This window comes from Mobula birostris, chromosome 1, assembly GCF_030028105.1.
Source record: "Mobula birostris isolate sMobBir1 chromosome 1, sMobBir1.hap1, whole genome shotgun sequence".
NCBI classification, from domain to species: Eukaryota; Metazoa; Chordata; class Chondrichthyes; order Myliobatiformes; family Myliobatidae; genus Mobula; species Mobula birostris.
Window position 1 is genome coordinate 185,978,061 of NC_092370.1, and position 15,984 is coordinate 185,994,044.

The following is a 15,984-nucleotide window of genomic DNA, read 5'->3' on the forward strand; positions in this document are numbered from 1 at the left end:
TTGGGATCAAAACCCCGAGGTTGGGGAGTCTGCAGGGCAAATTCTGAAGGTTAAAGCCCCAAGGCTGGCAAGCCTTGTGGCTGGGGACCTGATATCTGTGGGTTGGGGACCATAGTATGAAAGTTGGAGGCTTGGAGGTGGCCTGTTTGGGTTTGGAGGCCTAGAGGCCTAGACGCAGCCTGCCCTGGGGGTTGGAGGGGTGTGTGTGTGTGTGTGTGTGTGTGTGTGTGTGTGTGTGTGTGTGTGTGTGTGTGTGTGTGTTGGGAAAGGGGCTTCTTTTGTTGCTTTTGTTTGTTGAACGTTGGCTGAGTGTTGTTCCGCTGAACATCGTAGACGTGCAATTATGGTGCCAGAATATGGGCAATATTTGTGGGATGCCCCCAGCACATCCTCACATTATGTTAACATTATGTTAGCTGTTAACACAAACAAAACATTTCACACTATTTTTTGATGTACATATGATTAATAAACAAACCTAAATCTAAAAGTGAGACTAAATCCTGCCGCTCAGAATATTTTTCCAATAATTTCCCTCCCTCTGATGTCAGAGGCTCAACTGTACTAACCTTTTTGAATAAGGGAACAACATTAGAAATCCTCCAGACTTCTGGCACCTCATCCGTGACAGATGAAGGTGCAAAAATCTCTGTTGTAGCATCAGCAATCTCCTCACTTGCTTTGATAGCATACTGGGTTAGGTCCCATCAGGCCCTGGGGACGTGCACCCTAATATGCACCAATTCCTTGAACAGTTGCTCCTTTAAGGATGAGGTTTCAAGGTATTTGGAGACTAATGATGCAATAAGTCAAAGGCAGCATTGTTTCTGTAAAGGGAAATCTTGCCTGGCATATCTGTTAGAGTTCTTCGAGGAGGTAACAAACAGGGTGGACAAAGGAGAGGCAGTGGATGTCGCTTATTTAGATTTTAGAAAATATTTGATAAAGTGTTGCATGAGGCTGCTTAAAAAGATAAAATCCTATGGAAAGGTACTGGCATGGATAGAGCAATGGCTGACAGGCAGGAGGCAGCGAGTAGGAATAAAAGGGGCCTTTTCTGGTTGGCTGCCAGTGACTAGTAGTGTTCCTCAGGGGTCAGTATTGGAACTGCTAGTTTTCACCTTGTTTGTCAGTGATTTGGATAATGAATTTGATGGCCTTGTGGCAAAGTCTGTGGATAATACGAAGATAGGTGGAGGGGTAGGTAGTGCTGAGGAAGCAATACAATTGCAGCAGAATTTAGAGAAATTGAAAGAATGGACAAAAAAAAGTGGCAGATGGAATACAGTGTTGGGAAATGTATGATAATTCATTTTGGTAAAAAGAACAATAGTACGGACTCTTATCTAAATGGGGAGAAGGTTCAAACATCAGGTGTGCAGAGGACCTTAAGAGTTCTCGTGCAAGACGTCCAGAAGGTTAATTTACAGGTTGAGTCTGTGGTTAAAAAAAAAGGCAAATACAATGTTGTTATTTATTTCAAGGGGAATAGAATATAAAAGCAAGGAGATAATGCTGAGCCTTTATAAGACACTAGTCAGGCCACACTATTTTCAACAGTTTTGGGCCCCATATCTCAGAAAGGATGTATTGTCATTGGAGAGGGTCCAGAGGAGGTTCATGAGGATGATTCTGGGAATGAAGGGGTTAACATATGAGGAGCGTTTGGCAGCTTTGGGCCTCTACTCACTGGAATTTAGAAGAATGCAGGGGGATCTCATTGAAACCTACCGAATATTGAAAGGACTAGATTGGGTGGATGTGGAGAGGATGTTTCCTATGGTGGGGATATCCAGAACTAGAGGGCACAACCTCAAAATTGAGGGGTGACCCTTTAGAACAGGGAATCCTTTAGCCAGGGAGTAGAGAATCTGTGGAATGCTCTTCCACAGACTGTGGTGGAGCTAAGTCCATGGGTTTTTTAAGGCGGAAGTTGACAATTTCCTGATTGGTCAGTGCATCAAAGGATATGGTGAGAAGGCATGTGTATGGGGTTGAGTGGGATCTGGGGTCAGCCATGATGGAATGGTGGAGTGGACTCAATGGGCTGAATGGCCAAATTCTGCTCCTATGGCTTATGGTCTTATGTTCCTACTGGCACAGATATATCTCTGCAAATACTGTATGTCTTTGTATATATAAAAGCCATGGTCTTGTGATATTGGTATTTGGCATCTTTTCATTTTCCATTTAAAAGTGTACTAATTGAAGTTCTGTCATTTTGCAGAGTTGGAACAATCTTTTTTTATGCTGTGTGCCAGGAAACATTTCAGTCCTTTGTATAATGGATCACTTGGGGTCTAAGCATTCTATTTGGCTTTTGTACGCAACAATATCTGTCAGAGTCATGCCCATAATCACCTGCATGTGTTTGCACTTAACAAAGTTTCTTTGAAGTATATTTATTCTGAAGCCATTACTGCAGTAACTTGCAACACAGCTGACAAACCATCACCTGCAAAGCTGCAGTTCATCCCTGTCATCTGTCTCCTGTATTTTTACCATTGGTAGCTTCTATTTTTTAATTCAAGGAAGACATATTTGGAAAATGAGAAATATATATCTATGAATTAATTCCTGGTTGGCAAACAGCAAGCATTGCATAGATTGATGGACAGGACAGAGTAACAGGCTGGCATAGACCACGTGGGCCAAAGGCTCTGTTCTGGGCTGTAGTGCTCTCTGACTCTATAACCTATTGTAGTCAGATCGGCTTCTGAAATATAACTTTGTGCTACTGATCTAGAGTGAATTTCTAGGCAATACTGTTCCTTATATTTGTTGAAAACATTCTTTTCGTTGTTTTGAATTTAGAGTCATAGGGACATAGAGAAGTACAGCACAGAGAGGCCCTTGGGCCCATCTATTCAATACCGAGCCATTTAAACTGCCCACTCCCATCAACCAGCACTGGGACCATAGCCCTCCATACCCCTACCACCCGTGTACCTATTCAAACTTCTCTTAAATGTTGAGCTCGAGTTCACATGCACCATTTGCGCTGGCAGCTTGTTCCACACTCTCATGGCCCTCTGAGTGAAGAAGTTGCTCCTCATGTTCCCCTTCAAGTTTTCACCTTTCACCCTTGACCCATGACCTTTAGTCCCACTGAACCTCAGTGGAAAAAACCCGGTTGCATTTATCCTATCTATACCCCTCATAATTTTGAATACCTCTAACAAATCTCCTCTCAATCTTTTACGTTCCAAGGAATAAAGTCCTAACCTATTCAATCTTTCCATGTAATTCAGGTCCCCAGCAACATTCTTGTAAACTTGCTCTGTACTCTTTGAACCTCATTTATATCTTCCCTAGTTAGGTGACTAAAACTGGATATAATACTCCAATTTAGTCTTCACCAATGTCTTACACAACTTCAACATGACACCCCATCTCCTGTACTCAATACTTTGATTTATGAAAGCCAATGTGTGAAGAGCTTTCTTTACGACCCTATCAACCCGTGCATAATTTACTGTATATCCTTGGTATTTCTGAAATACAAAAGTGAAATGATAATATGAATGCTTCCTAGCTTTATGTTTAAATCACTGAGCTGATGTTCACCCTAAACATTCAAAGTTGGTCAGAGTGCCACATGGCACTCCAAATAATTTGATGCACAGTATTGAATCAAAGTCCTTTCAATTGCAAAAGCAGACTGGGAGATGCACAAAAAGCAGGTGTTGAATCTAATTATTAGTGGAGTGCAGACGTTGTATGTATTTGCAATATTTATGAACTGTACAAGATCCAAGCATAAGGAGACCATTGCAGGCATGTAAAAGACGCTTGCACCGAATCTAGCTGCAAATTACCTGAAGATTAATGAAAGTGTTTTCTATACGATGATCATGAATAGTAAGTGGATCAATGCAAAAAAATCCAACAATTGGGATAAATGATATTGTAACTTATTTTCTTTCCATGCCTGCAGGATATTTGTGAAGATATTTCTGATCACGTGGAGCTCATCCATGCCCTGCTAGAGACGGAAATTTCACTGAAGCTTCTATCTTACTCAGTCAATATTCTGGTGGACATCCATACAGTTCAACTTTTGTGGCATCAGCTCCGTGTTTCCGTCCTTGTGCTCCGTGAAAGAATCTTACAGGGTCTTCAGGATTCGAACGGAAACTATACAAGGCAGACTGACATTCTTCAGGCTTTCAGTGAAGACAGAAAAGAGGTATTTTTTTTGTGAGCATTCATTTATTTAATTCCAGTTTTAATCTAATTAGGAAGTTTTTACTAGAGAAAGAGATTGAAGTTTTTGCCGTTGGTTTTACTTGAGATTTGAGTTATGGATATAATAAAACATGCAGCTAGAAAGTGTTCAGTATAAATCTGCAACAAACCAAGTCATCGCATCAAGGAAATGGTATTGCAAACTATTTGTTGTGTTGGAATTTATAACACATTACCTACACTTTAGGAGATCTTCAGAACACTTTTTTTCCAGCAGACATTTAACATCTTAACTTGAAAAATTAAATATTGGATTATTAATGAACAAAACATCAGGCAGCTTGCACAATAGATGAATTACCTGACCCACTAATGGTAAAGGTGAATATTATTCCTGATGACTCCTTCATTTTCTTGAGTGATGTTGGTGTAGCACTCATCCAGGCAAGTTGAAAGTATTCCATTGTGTTCTTGACTTGTGCCATGCAGATGGTTTTGGCGTGTCAGGAACTGAGTCATTCACAGTACTCAGGGTACTCAGTTTCTGGCCTAGACTTGCAACCGTTGTACTCACATGGCTGGTCCGGAATGTCAATGGTGCGGGACTGGGCAATGATACTGCTGAAGATGGTGGAGCTAAGCAAGGAAATTTCATAACATTGCACTGCCTTGTTTTGATTGTGATAGATTTTCATTGTGCTGCGAGTTAATGTTACTCAGTTAGCTTTACGTCACTTCAAAAGACAAAATATATGGTCGATACTGAAAATCTGAGATACTCAGAAAATGTTGGAAATTTCAGCAAATTAAATATCATCTGTGGAGAGAGAGAAAGTCAATTAGCATCATCAACCTGAACCACTAGTTCACGACATTGTCTGGCCTGCTTTGCATCTCCATCTCTTTTATAGCTTTTGTCAATCCAGCATTTTTTTTTGTTTGTTACATTTTTGCTTCACACTACTGCAGGGCTATTTAGTGTCGAATTTTATGACCTCCTGTAAGTATGCAGTATATAAATTTTCCATGAAATTACTTTTTGCTCACGGAAAGCTGAAGGACAAGACTTCATCAGGGACACACAGAGGGAGGATGCCTATTTATGAGGAACTCTGCTCTGAGCCATCATTGCTCGCTTATGTGCATTCCTTAGAGTCTGCACAGTTTTATTTCCCTTGTAACATGTTCTCAAGGCACTTCCGTTGTCACAGACTTGACTGTAAACTGCATCAGTACCTTGGTGTTACCAAATGATTGTTAAAGTAATTATTTTTGAAGATGTGTTGATTATAATCATTAGAGTCACGGAACACAAAATAGGCATTTTAGCCCACCTTGTACATGCTGACCTTTAAACACCCTTCCATACCAATCCACTACAATGCCATAATCTTTATACTTTGTTATATCTTAGAAAAGTTCGATCAAGTTAATCAGTAGTATTGAATATGGAATAGTTAGAAGTTTCCATAGATTTAGCATGTCCTTCGAAACATTGACAGACCTCTATACATACCGATGAAGAGTATCCTAACTGGTTGCATCACAACCTGGTATGGTAACCCTACAACTGTCAGGCTTGGATAACCTCATTTACCACAACTCTGAATTCATTCAGAAGCGAGAGGAGGTGGGAGGAGAAGATGGTGGCGCGACACAGCGCGCGCAGCCCTCCGGTGAAATGATATCGTATTTGTTAAATAGGGTACCGTGCACAATTCTGATTTGATGGAGACAGCTGTGAGAAGCACGGAGGAACATCTGGAGAAACTCCTGAAATGCCCGGTTCGCTGCCGCTGCAACTGTGTGATTGAGAATCTCTGGAGGGAAAGCCCCAAAATGCTCAGCTTTGCCTGCTGATGGCGGCTGGGGCTGGGGTCGAAGCGCTCGGCAGAGATGGTGCTCAGTGCTCGGTGTCGGAGGGCTGGTCGAAGACTCGAAGTTTTCGGACTACTCAGAGTCGGACTGTGGTCGGGCATGGCAGGGAGAGTTTTCTACCTTCTCCCGTCTGCGTGAGATGTGGGACTTTCGAGAGACTTTGAACTTCTTTTACCGTGCCCATGGCCTGTTCTTCATCAAGTTACGGTATTACTTGCACTGTTGTAACTATATGTTATAATTATGTGGGTTTTGTCAGTTTTTCAGTCTTGGTCTGTCCTGTGTCTCTGTGATATCACACTGGAGGCATATTGTATCATTTCTTAATGCATGCATTACTAAATGACAATAAAAGAAGACTGCGTGTCCTCATAACCTAATCTAACCTAATCTAATTCTGTGACCCAAGCGGACTCACTTTACAACACGTGTTCTCAGTGTTATTTTTATTTATAGTTGGTGTTCTTTTGCACATTGTTTGTTTGTCAATCTTTGTTTATGCATAGTTGTTCTTGAAATTGTATTGTACAGTTGAAATTATCTATTGATAATAAATTGATTTTGAACTTTGAAATTACTTATTAGCCCACTCAATACCCAATCAAGCTATGAAATTTTTCAATTGATTTTTTTAATCTTGAAGACATATTTTGCTGAAAATCGTGAAATAATATGATATTTATAGTGCAGAAAGAGAACATTTGCCGCATCAGTGCCTAATCCTAATGGCCAGTGGATCACAATTCTTCCAAGTTACTCAAGATGTGGAGATGAGTGTTTCTGCTTCTGCTTCTACGAGTGAAAGAAGTTTTCCTCATCTCCTCATCCTTCCACTAGTTATGTTATTTCCATCCAATTCCAACCACCCCTCCCAATGTCCCCACCCCTGAGTTCCCCAGCCAAGGGAATTCGTTCTCTTCTATTTACTCTTTCTAGACCCCCCTTGACTTAATCACCCATTAAATCTCCTTTGTTGGCTTGTGATAAAAACAAAACTCCCCAAGTTATCCAGTATTTTGACATTGATAAACTTTTCCAGCCCTGGCAAGATCCTCATGAATTCCCTCCACACCTTCTGCAGTGCAAACACATTTTTCCTGTCACGTGGTGACCATAACTGTACTTGAACTGTGGCCTAACTTCTGTTCTATGCGATTCTAGGACAATCTCCCTGCAGGTATATTTAATGCTTTGGCTAATAGAAAAAAGGATCCCATGTGACTTTTTAACAGGCATATCTGCTGGGCCTGCTGGATTTCAGCCTCTGTGGATATACAAGATCTCTAAAGTCCTCTGCCCCGACCAATATGCTTCCATTTATCATATATATTCTGTTCACTTTTGCACCACCCAGATAAATTAAACATATATTGAATTCATTTGCTGATTTCCTGCCTAACTGACCAGCACATCAATATCTTCCTGCAGTCTGAAGCTTTTCTTCTCTTGACCTTGTTTTTTTTTACATCATTTGCAAACTTTTCATCAAGACCTTTACAGTTAAGACTAAATCATTAATATTTGTCACCAACAGCAAGGGACTGGCTAAGTACTGAGAAATAGCTAAGGATCAAAGCCGGTGAATCAGTTTTTGAGAGGCATAAATTAGCAAGGAATCAATCCCCACAAAACACCACTGGCAACTTGTCTTGCATTAAGTACAAAATTTATGCACAACTTTCTCCTCACAGGTTTCTGCAAGCTTTCATTTCAATGCAGAAGATTGGACATATCCTTGAGGAAATATTATTGGGAAATTTTTCATGTTTAGGTCTGAGATTAGGTATAGGTTTGGTTGATATCTGATGAGGAAGACACAATTTCAGTAAAAAAAGGTGCTGGGAAATTTATGATGCTGTTGCCTGAGCTATGAAATGCCTACCAGGTGCAACATATCCACTGTTTTGATGACCTCCTCGAAGTTTAATTGAATTTGAAGGAGAAGACTCAGTTTTCTGAAGCAAAATGATCCGTTGGTTAAGTGATGTTCTCTGTATAAGTGATCGAGTATTACAACTAATTATTTTGTTAAGCATTTTTCCCATTAAGGAAGTCAGGCTAATGGGCCTAAACTTCATCAAATACACTTAGAGCCCACTTTATTAAGTACAGGAGTTACCTAATAAAGTGTGAGTATGTTTGTAGTCTTCTGGTGCTTATCCCACCCACTTCAAATGTGTGAGTATTTGAGTTATTGTCACCTTCTTGTCAGCTTGAACCAGCCTGCCCATTCTCCTCTGACCTCTTTCATTAACAAGGATTCTTTTCCCAACATAACAACTGCTCACTGGATTTTTTTTTTGTTTTTTTGCAACATTCTCTGTAAATTTTAGTGCGTGAAAATCCCAGGACCTCAGCAGTTTCTGAGATACTCAAACCACCCCATCTGGCACCACCAATCATTCCATGGTCAAAGTCACTTAGGTCACATTTTTCCCCATTCTGATATTTGGTCTGAACAATAACTGAATCTCTTGACCGTGTCTGCATGCTTTTAAGCATTGAGTTCTTGTCATATGATTGTCTGATTAGATGAGCAGATATCCAGGAGTACCCACTGAGTGCATACATTCCTTAATAGATATTTTTACTGTTTCTGTCATGAAATAACAGCTTCATATATTTTGTGACGATGTATTCGAATCAGAATTATTATAATTAACTTACTGTACGTCATGAAATTTGTTGTTTTGGGTCAGCAGTACAGTGCAAGACATAAAAGTTACTATAACTCACAAAATAAATAATTAAATAGATAGATGAATAAATAAATAAATAGTGTTAAAGAGGAATAATGAGAAAGCGTTCATGGGATCATGGACCATTCAGAAATTTGATGATGAGGGGAAGAAGATGTATATAAGAATTAGGATGAAGAACTCAGGAAGGAAAAATAAATCACAAATTCAGCAATAGTTATCTTAAACTGAAAAGTAAAAGACAGGAAGCATTGTGAATTTTAATACAGACATGAGGTATATGCATTTTTCTCTTTCATTACTATACTCTGTAAATCTTGCATCTTGCATAGCGCACTCTGCAAAGCAAGTCTACTGCTCATCATAAACACATACATCCAATCAGTGATGGGAAATTAGTTAAATATGTTACACACTTATATAAAGCAGATAAACTGATAGTAATTAATTTACTCAAAGCAGTTTAAGAGCCTGAGAGAGAAAAAAATACAGTAGCTAAAGAATGGAAAACTCTAGATCTTGCTTGATTGCAAATAAATGTCTTTATCTTTGTATAGATACACTTGGCAATGAGATTCAAAAGCATATGATTAAGATTGCAGAAGTTCAGTATCAAAATATGTGTTTTTCAATGAAGCAACTGCCATTAGTTCACGGCAGAGAAGATCTCACCGATGTGGTATTGGTTACTTTAAAAAGTGAGAGGAGAAAACCCTAGTGGGAAATCATTCCATTGAATAATTTTCCATGCTCCAGAGCCAGCTGCAGCCATGGTGATTTGAACCGCTGGGACTCAATGAAAAAAGCTTTCTGACTCATCCATACTGCTTCCAGGCACCTAAAGAAGACTGAATGACTTTCTAAAGATATTTCTTGTTCTGTAGGATGTCTGTGGCAAGGCTAGCATTTATCATCCATGCCCTTGAGAAGTCAGAGATGAGACATTGAAATCAAAGTAGGTGATCATCGTTGGTTCAATGGGGAGTGAGGGGAACATTTGCTGAATACCACAACCGCACCTAAAAGTGAAGTGTCAACCTCATGGAGTTGCCACACAGGATGCTATGTGTGCTGAACAGCATATAAAAAACACGCTCTGTCTGCCAGAGAAAACAGGATCTCCCAGTGGCCACACATTTTAATTCCACGTCCCATTCCCATTCTGATATGTCTATCCACGGCCTCCTCTACTATAAAGATGAAACCACACTCAGGTTGGAGGAACAACACCTTATATTCCGTCTGGGTAGCCTCCAACCTGATGGTATGAACGTTGACTTCTCAAACTTCCGCTAGTGCCCCACCTCCCCCTCGTACCCCATCCATTATTTATTTATATACACATATTCTTTTTCTTTCTCTCCTTTTCCTCCCTCTGCCCCTCTGACTATACCCCTTGCCCATCCTCTGGGCTTTTTCCCCCCCTCCCCCTTTTCTTTCTCCCTAGGCCTCCTGTCCCATGATCCTCTCATATCCCTTTTGCCAATCACCTGTTCAGCTCTTGGCTCCATCCCTCCCCCTCCTGTCTTCTCCTATCATTTTGGATCTCCCCCTCCCACTTTCAAATCTCTTACTAGCTCTTCTTTTAGTTAGTCCTGACGAAGGGTCTCGGCCTGAAACGTCGACTGTACCTCTTCCTAGAGATGCTGCCTGGCCTGCTGTGTTCACCAGCAGCTTTGATGTGTGTTGCTTGAAATTCCAGCATCTGCAGATTTCCTCGTGTTTGCGATATAAAAAACAATGTGGTCAACTAGCTGTCCATTCTCAGCTGTGCAATATTCTTACATCTAGTCATAAATGGTGATGGATAACTTAGCAACTATTAGAGGTGAAGATCTAAAGAACTTGAACGTTTGTGCTGCATGCAAGGTTGAAGTATTTCAGTTATGCTCAACATTTTGCTTCCTGGTATGATGCTGCTGATTATTCCATTCTGTGATTGGTTGCTAGAATGACTGTGTGATATTACAGCTGCTTAATACAGGTGCCATCAAAGCAGAAGCTCCTTTCACAGACATTTCTGAAACTTTCTCAGCATCTTTCTTTGAGCACAGCAGTGAGGGCTGCTGTTCTGTCTCTGGCTGCAAATTCTCTTAACTCTGATTACTATCAAAGGTTAATTCTAGTTGGTATCATTAAACTTCATAATAAATTGTCTTCCAGGTCTTATTCATATTGCTGAGGTGACAAAAACTTCACACTTTAAATATTTTCTTCATATTCCTAAGAGGGCATGGTGTAATTAAAAATGCAGTTGTCACATGATTTAGATACACCTTTATGGTCTGTGTTTGAGTGGCCAAATATCAGTTTTTAAATTCCTATTTATATGTTATGTGGTTTTCTACAACTTTTTAAGGCACCAAGCCTTCTCATTTTTTTTCAGTTTCCATCGCACTTTGTGACTTAGATATAAAATCAGAAAGCATTGATTGTGCATTTGTTTACAGATTGTTCTGTGTTTGCAGACCTGCCTGGACTCACTGACTGAAGTTGATGATGCGGGTCAGCTGACCATTAAATGTTCAAAAGACTATTTTTCTTTGGATTGTGGTATCACTGCCTTTGAACTATCTGACTATAGTCCAAGCGAAGACGTGCCCTGTGACTCAGAGGCCAACATGACTTCAAGTTCAACGTCCAAGACTAAGTCAAGATCTTTTGGGCCTTGGAACTCGGATCCAGAAAGAGGCATTCCAGAGTTGGATTTGATTTCTGTTGCAAATGGTCATTCTACTCCCAATCCTGAGGAAGCAAAGACTGATGAACATCAGCTGACCATCGCAGGTCACCAAACTCCAGTGCAGGATATGAAGGATGCAGCAAACTCCAGAACATCACCTGTATCAAAAAATCATCCAGCCTTGTCTCAGACTCCACCTGTAGAGTGTACAACAATCCAAACTGGAATTAGTAAGAACAAGATAATCTCAGATAATATTGTAGATGATTTGGAGACAAAGAATGTTATCCAGATGCATTCTTCCAGTGCAAACAGTATCCATTGTGAAAATGCAACACCAAAAAGAACAATTAAAGATTGTTTCAACTATAATGAGGATTCCCCAACACAACCTTCCTTACCTAAGAGAGCTTTGTACTTAGATGAAATTTCTAAAGATGACTTGGATGTTAGTTGCTGCAGAATTTTAGCTTCTGATCTCTCCCACAAAGCAGAAATAAGCAGGAGTACACCCATCCTTCTTGATCACCCAGACAGGTCCAAGCTTCGTCTGGATTTGCCTTCTTCCTACCCAAGTATTTCCAGTGCTGCTGTCAGTCACTCATATGATGAGTTAAATAAAGCAGGGAGCACAGAAAATGGATACCCTAGTTTGCATTTGCAATGTAATTTACGAAAGCCCCCGTTAAGCCCAAATAAAGTGCACGTCCAGCATCAAAGAAAGCCTTCACCAGTAAATAAATCATGTGACCTTCATGATCTCAGGCAATCCAACAATATATCTTTGAGAAGGCCCAAACAACAATCCAGCAAACCTTTATCTCAAAATATCAATTCTCCTGTGCACAAGCAACAGAATGCCATTTCTGTTTCATCCAATCAGACTTCCTCATATCAAAAGCAACCAGAAGGCACATTTACAACAAAAAATTTCCAGTCATGCTGTGCTCCACATATCAAAGCTCTAACTGGTGAAAATAATAATATTTCAGAACCCCTGAATTCAGATATATTGACTGATAATTGCAAGGACATTAATGAATCCATTTGTGAGTCCTTCAGGTGCCAGAATCAGGAGATTGGGAAAAAAATTAAAAGTAAGTCACCCATCAGACAAAGTTTGTATGAAGCAGTACCATCACAGTTCCCTCTTCAATCTTCAGGTAGTGCGGTCAGGGCAGATTCTGCTTGTTGTAGCCCCGCTTTATCTTTGCTACAACAGGAAACTCAGACAGAGAACAGCTCAAATCAAAGTCAAATGGCTGAGAATGATAAACTTGACACTTGGTTTGGATCAAATGAGTATCTGGCTCTTCCATCCCACCTGAAAGAAACTGAAGTGTTGGCTTTAAAGCTGGAGAACTTGACAAAGCTGTTGTCACATTCACCTGAAGGTGAAGCACTTCGGAACATTGATGATTGGGAGCTTTCAGAAACAAACTCAGTGACTGAGGTAAATCCATCAATTCCTGTTGGAAGGGAGAACAGAAAATGGGTGCCTGTAACTGGAACTATTTCTCCAACTTCTTCAAGTGATATAGCTCCTTCCTTGGAGGACAGCATTGAATCAGGCCCACTTAGCGACATCCTGTCAGATGATGAGCCATCGGTACCAGAAGCAAGTGCTAAGCACCACACTATACGCCAGCCCTCACAGCATTGGTTAACAAAGATGCCAAAAAATGCCTTGAATGGTGCCTCTTCTAAAACAAGTCTAATTCAACAGCTGCAGGAAGATATTCAGCAGAAGCAGAATAACAGCATTGTGTGGGAAAAAATTGAGGTAAGGCAGTCATTTTTCTTCTCAGATTAAGTACTTTCATTCCATTTGTTCTTGTGAACTTTTATAGGTTCTCTGGTGAATAAGTATTACTGCTGACAAATTATCTCTTTCATTTTTGATCCATTCATCTCTGTCATGCCATTTCTGGCTATGCAAAGTGCAATGCTCTTTCTATTGCTTCTATTAGAATAAGAAAACAAAAAAAAACAGTGCCCTACAGTGTAACTTCATTTCATCTTTACAGGCTTTACTGCCATTGTACCAGCATCATTTTGCACGAGAATTGTCAGTCCTATGTCAGACAGTGCATGTGTCTGTTAGTGAGATAAGCCTAACCAAGTAAGAATATCTTTAATTATTCTTCACCCAGCTGTTTTGGGCAGGATGTTAATGAATGCTTTTTTTCTAGCTTTTATATAGTATGTTATATCTTAATTTCTGATTTGAACACAAAGATTTCTAAAACACATGTGCACACAAAGCATTATGTAACAGTTTTGTATCACAAGTAGACTTTGTAATATAAATTCTGCAAAATACCAATTTCTACTGCCGAACTATGCATATTCTAGATCTGCAGTTCAAGGAAAACTTGTGTTTTCAGCACCATCATGTGGCCTCAGCTGGCAAATGCAGCTGATACAGAAGGTCTGATTTCTTGCAGGTTAATATTACTAGACAAGTATTATGAATTTCATTGTCATGTGGCTGTTATGCCCAGTTGAGTAAAAAATATATTTTTCAAGGTTATGAAAACCAAATTAGGGCAGGTAACAGGTTTCTTTACCTAGTAGTTGACAAAAATGTGAACTAGGTGGTCAGGAAATGAATTTGCTGTCAAGACTTCTGAGATTATTTAAGGAGCAGCTGGATTTTGCATATGAAAAATGCAGGGCTAAATTCTGTTTGGGATATATAAAATAGGCTTAAGAGTCTTCTTATCCCTTTTCTTCTCGTGTGACTGTGTGGTACAAAAATTAATATTGAACCAATAAAGAACCTTACATTGTTTCTACTTTTTAAATTAAATAAAAAAATATTTTGCTGGAAATAGATTTCTGAAGATATTATTCAGCTGATTGTCTTTTTGAAATATGAGTTTAATTATTTTACATAAAATAAGTTCTTCATGTGAATAGTTTAAGTAGAATAAGTCACAAGTAAATCCTCTAATCTTCATGTTGTTATAATAAATGAACTTAATGCTTCTGTGTCTCAGTGTGATGTGTACTTTAGTTTCAGCTTAATAGTTGAATAGTTAACGTTGGGGGAATTGGTCCAACAAAGAAATAGTATTCTTCATTCCAGTAATCTGCTATGAAGAGAACACATATATCAGGCTCATTCCTGGAGTTTTGTCAAAGCCAATTAAGTCAGTTTCAAAGAGGTATATCATTTCTCTCCTCTAGAAAGTGTCATTGCAATATCCTCAGACCGCGACAAAAACTATTACCCTTATCCCATTATTGAAAAAGGGCAGCAGGTATAAGCCTGGAAGCTACAAGCCAGTGAACCATCAGTGGAAGGGAAATCATTGGAGAAGGTTCTGGGGGGGGGGGGGGGAGGGGACAGAAATTATGTTCATCTGGAAAGACAAGAATTGATTAGGAGGAGTTAACATGGCTTTGTGTCGGGGAGATCATGTCTCACAAATCTGATTGAGTTATTTGAGGAGGCAACAAAGAAATTTGATGTGTAATGTTCATGTATACTATATCTTATGCTGTGAGTTTATCACGGGCATAGAAATTATGTAGGAAATTAAGAGAAAAGTGTGCAAAAACATGACATTAGTGCAAAAAAAGATACAAAGATACGATTAGAGACATATCCACCGTAATGCAAAAGGTGATCAGTTATGGTTCATCGTTGAGGTTAGGTTAAGGTTGTGCTGGTTAGTTCAAGAACCTGATTATTGCAGAAAACTAGCTGTTTCTGAACAGCTGTGGTGTGGGATTTCAGGCTTCTGTACCCCTGATGGGTGGTAGCAATGAGAAGAAAGCATGGCCAGGATGGATAATTCTCAATTCATGATTCAAGATTCAAGATTGTGTAATGCCATTTCCTGTACACAAGTGTAATACTTCAGATATAATAAATGCCAAGTTCATGAGGCAGCACTTCCTGTTGATGCTGTCAATGCTGGGGAGGGCTGTGTCTCTAATGGACTGGGCTGTGTCCACTACTCCCTGCGGCTTCTAGCATTCTAATGTGCTGGAACTGCTGTCCCAGGCCATGATGCACCCAGTCAGGATATTTTCAACAGCACATCTGAGGAAGTTTGTTCGAGTATTTGGTGACATGCCCGAATTCCTTAAGCTTTTAAAAAAATCGAGTCACTGGCATGGTTTTTTCATGATTGCTTCTATATGTTGGGCCTAAGACAAGTCGTCTGAGATATTAACATTAGGAATTTGAAGCTGCTTAATCTCTCTACCTCTGACCCATCAATGAGAACTGGAGCACAGTCTCCTGACTTCCCCTTTCTGAAGTCAATGATCAGCTCACTAGTTTTGTGGATATTGTTGAAATTGTGGCACAATTCGATAAGATGTTTTCTCTCTCTTGTGTGTTGATTCATCACCACCCAAGATCCAGCCAAAAATAGTGGTATTGTCAGTGTATTTATAGATGATAGTGAATTAGTGCTTAGCCACACAGTCATGGGTGTAAAGAGAGAGGAGAAGAAGCTAAGCCTTTAGCCTTTCTGTGCTCCTGTGTTGTCACCAGTCTGTACTGATTGAGCTCTGCTG

The 15,984-nt window shown here is 39.8% G+C and overlaps 1 protein-coding gene across 5 annotated transcripts in view; it reads left to right on the plus strand.

Annotated features, from left to right (window-relative positions):
• akap6 (A kinase (PRKA) anchor protein 6) overlaps positions 1-15,984 on the plus strand; it is a 349,373-nt gene that overhangs the window by 70,518 nt on the left and 262,871 nt on the right. For all 5 annotated transcript variants that reach the window (XM_072267349.1, XM_072267339.1, XM_072267358.1 and 2 more), the window contains 2 exons: positions 3,938-4,189; positions 11,234-13,231. In XM_072267349.1, coding sequence (XP_072123450.1) covers positions 3,938-4,189; positions 11,234-13,231 — 2,250 coding nt within the window. The remainder of the gene's footprint in view (positions 1-3,937; positions 4,190-11,233; positions 13,232-15,984) is intronic.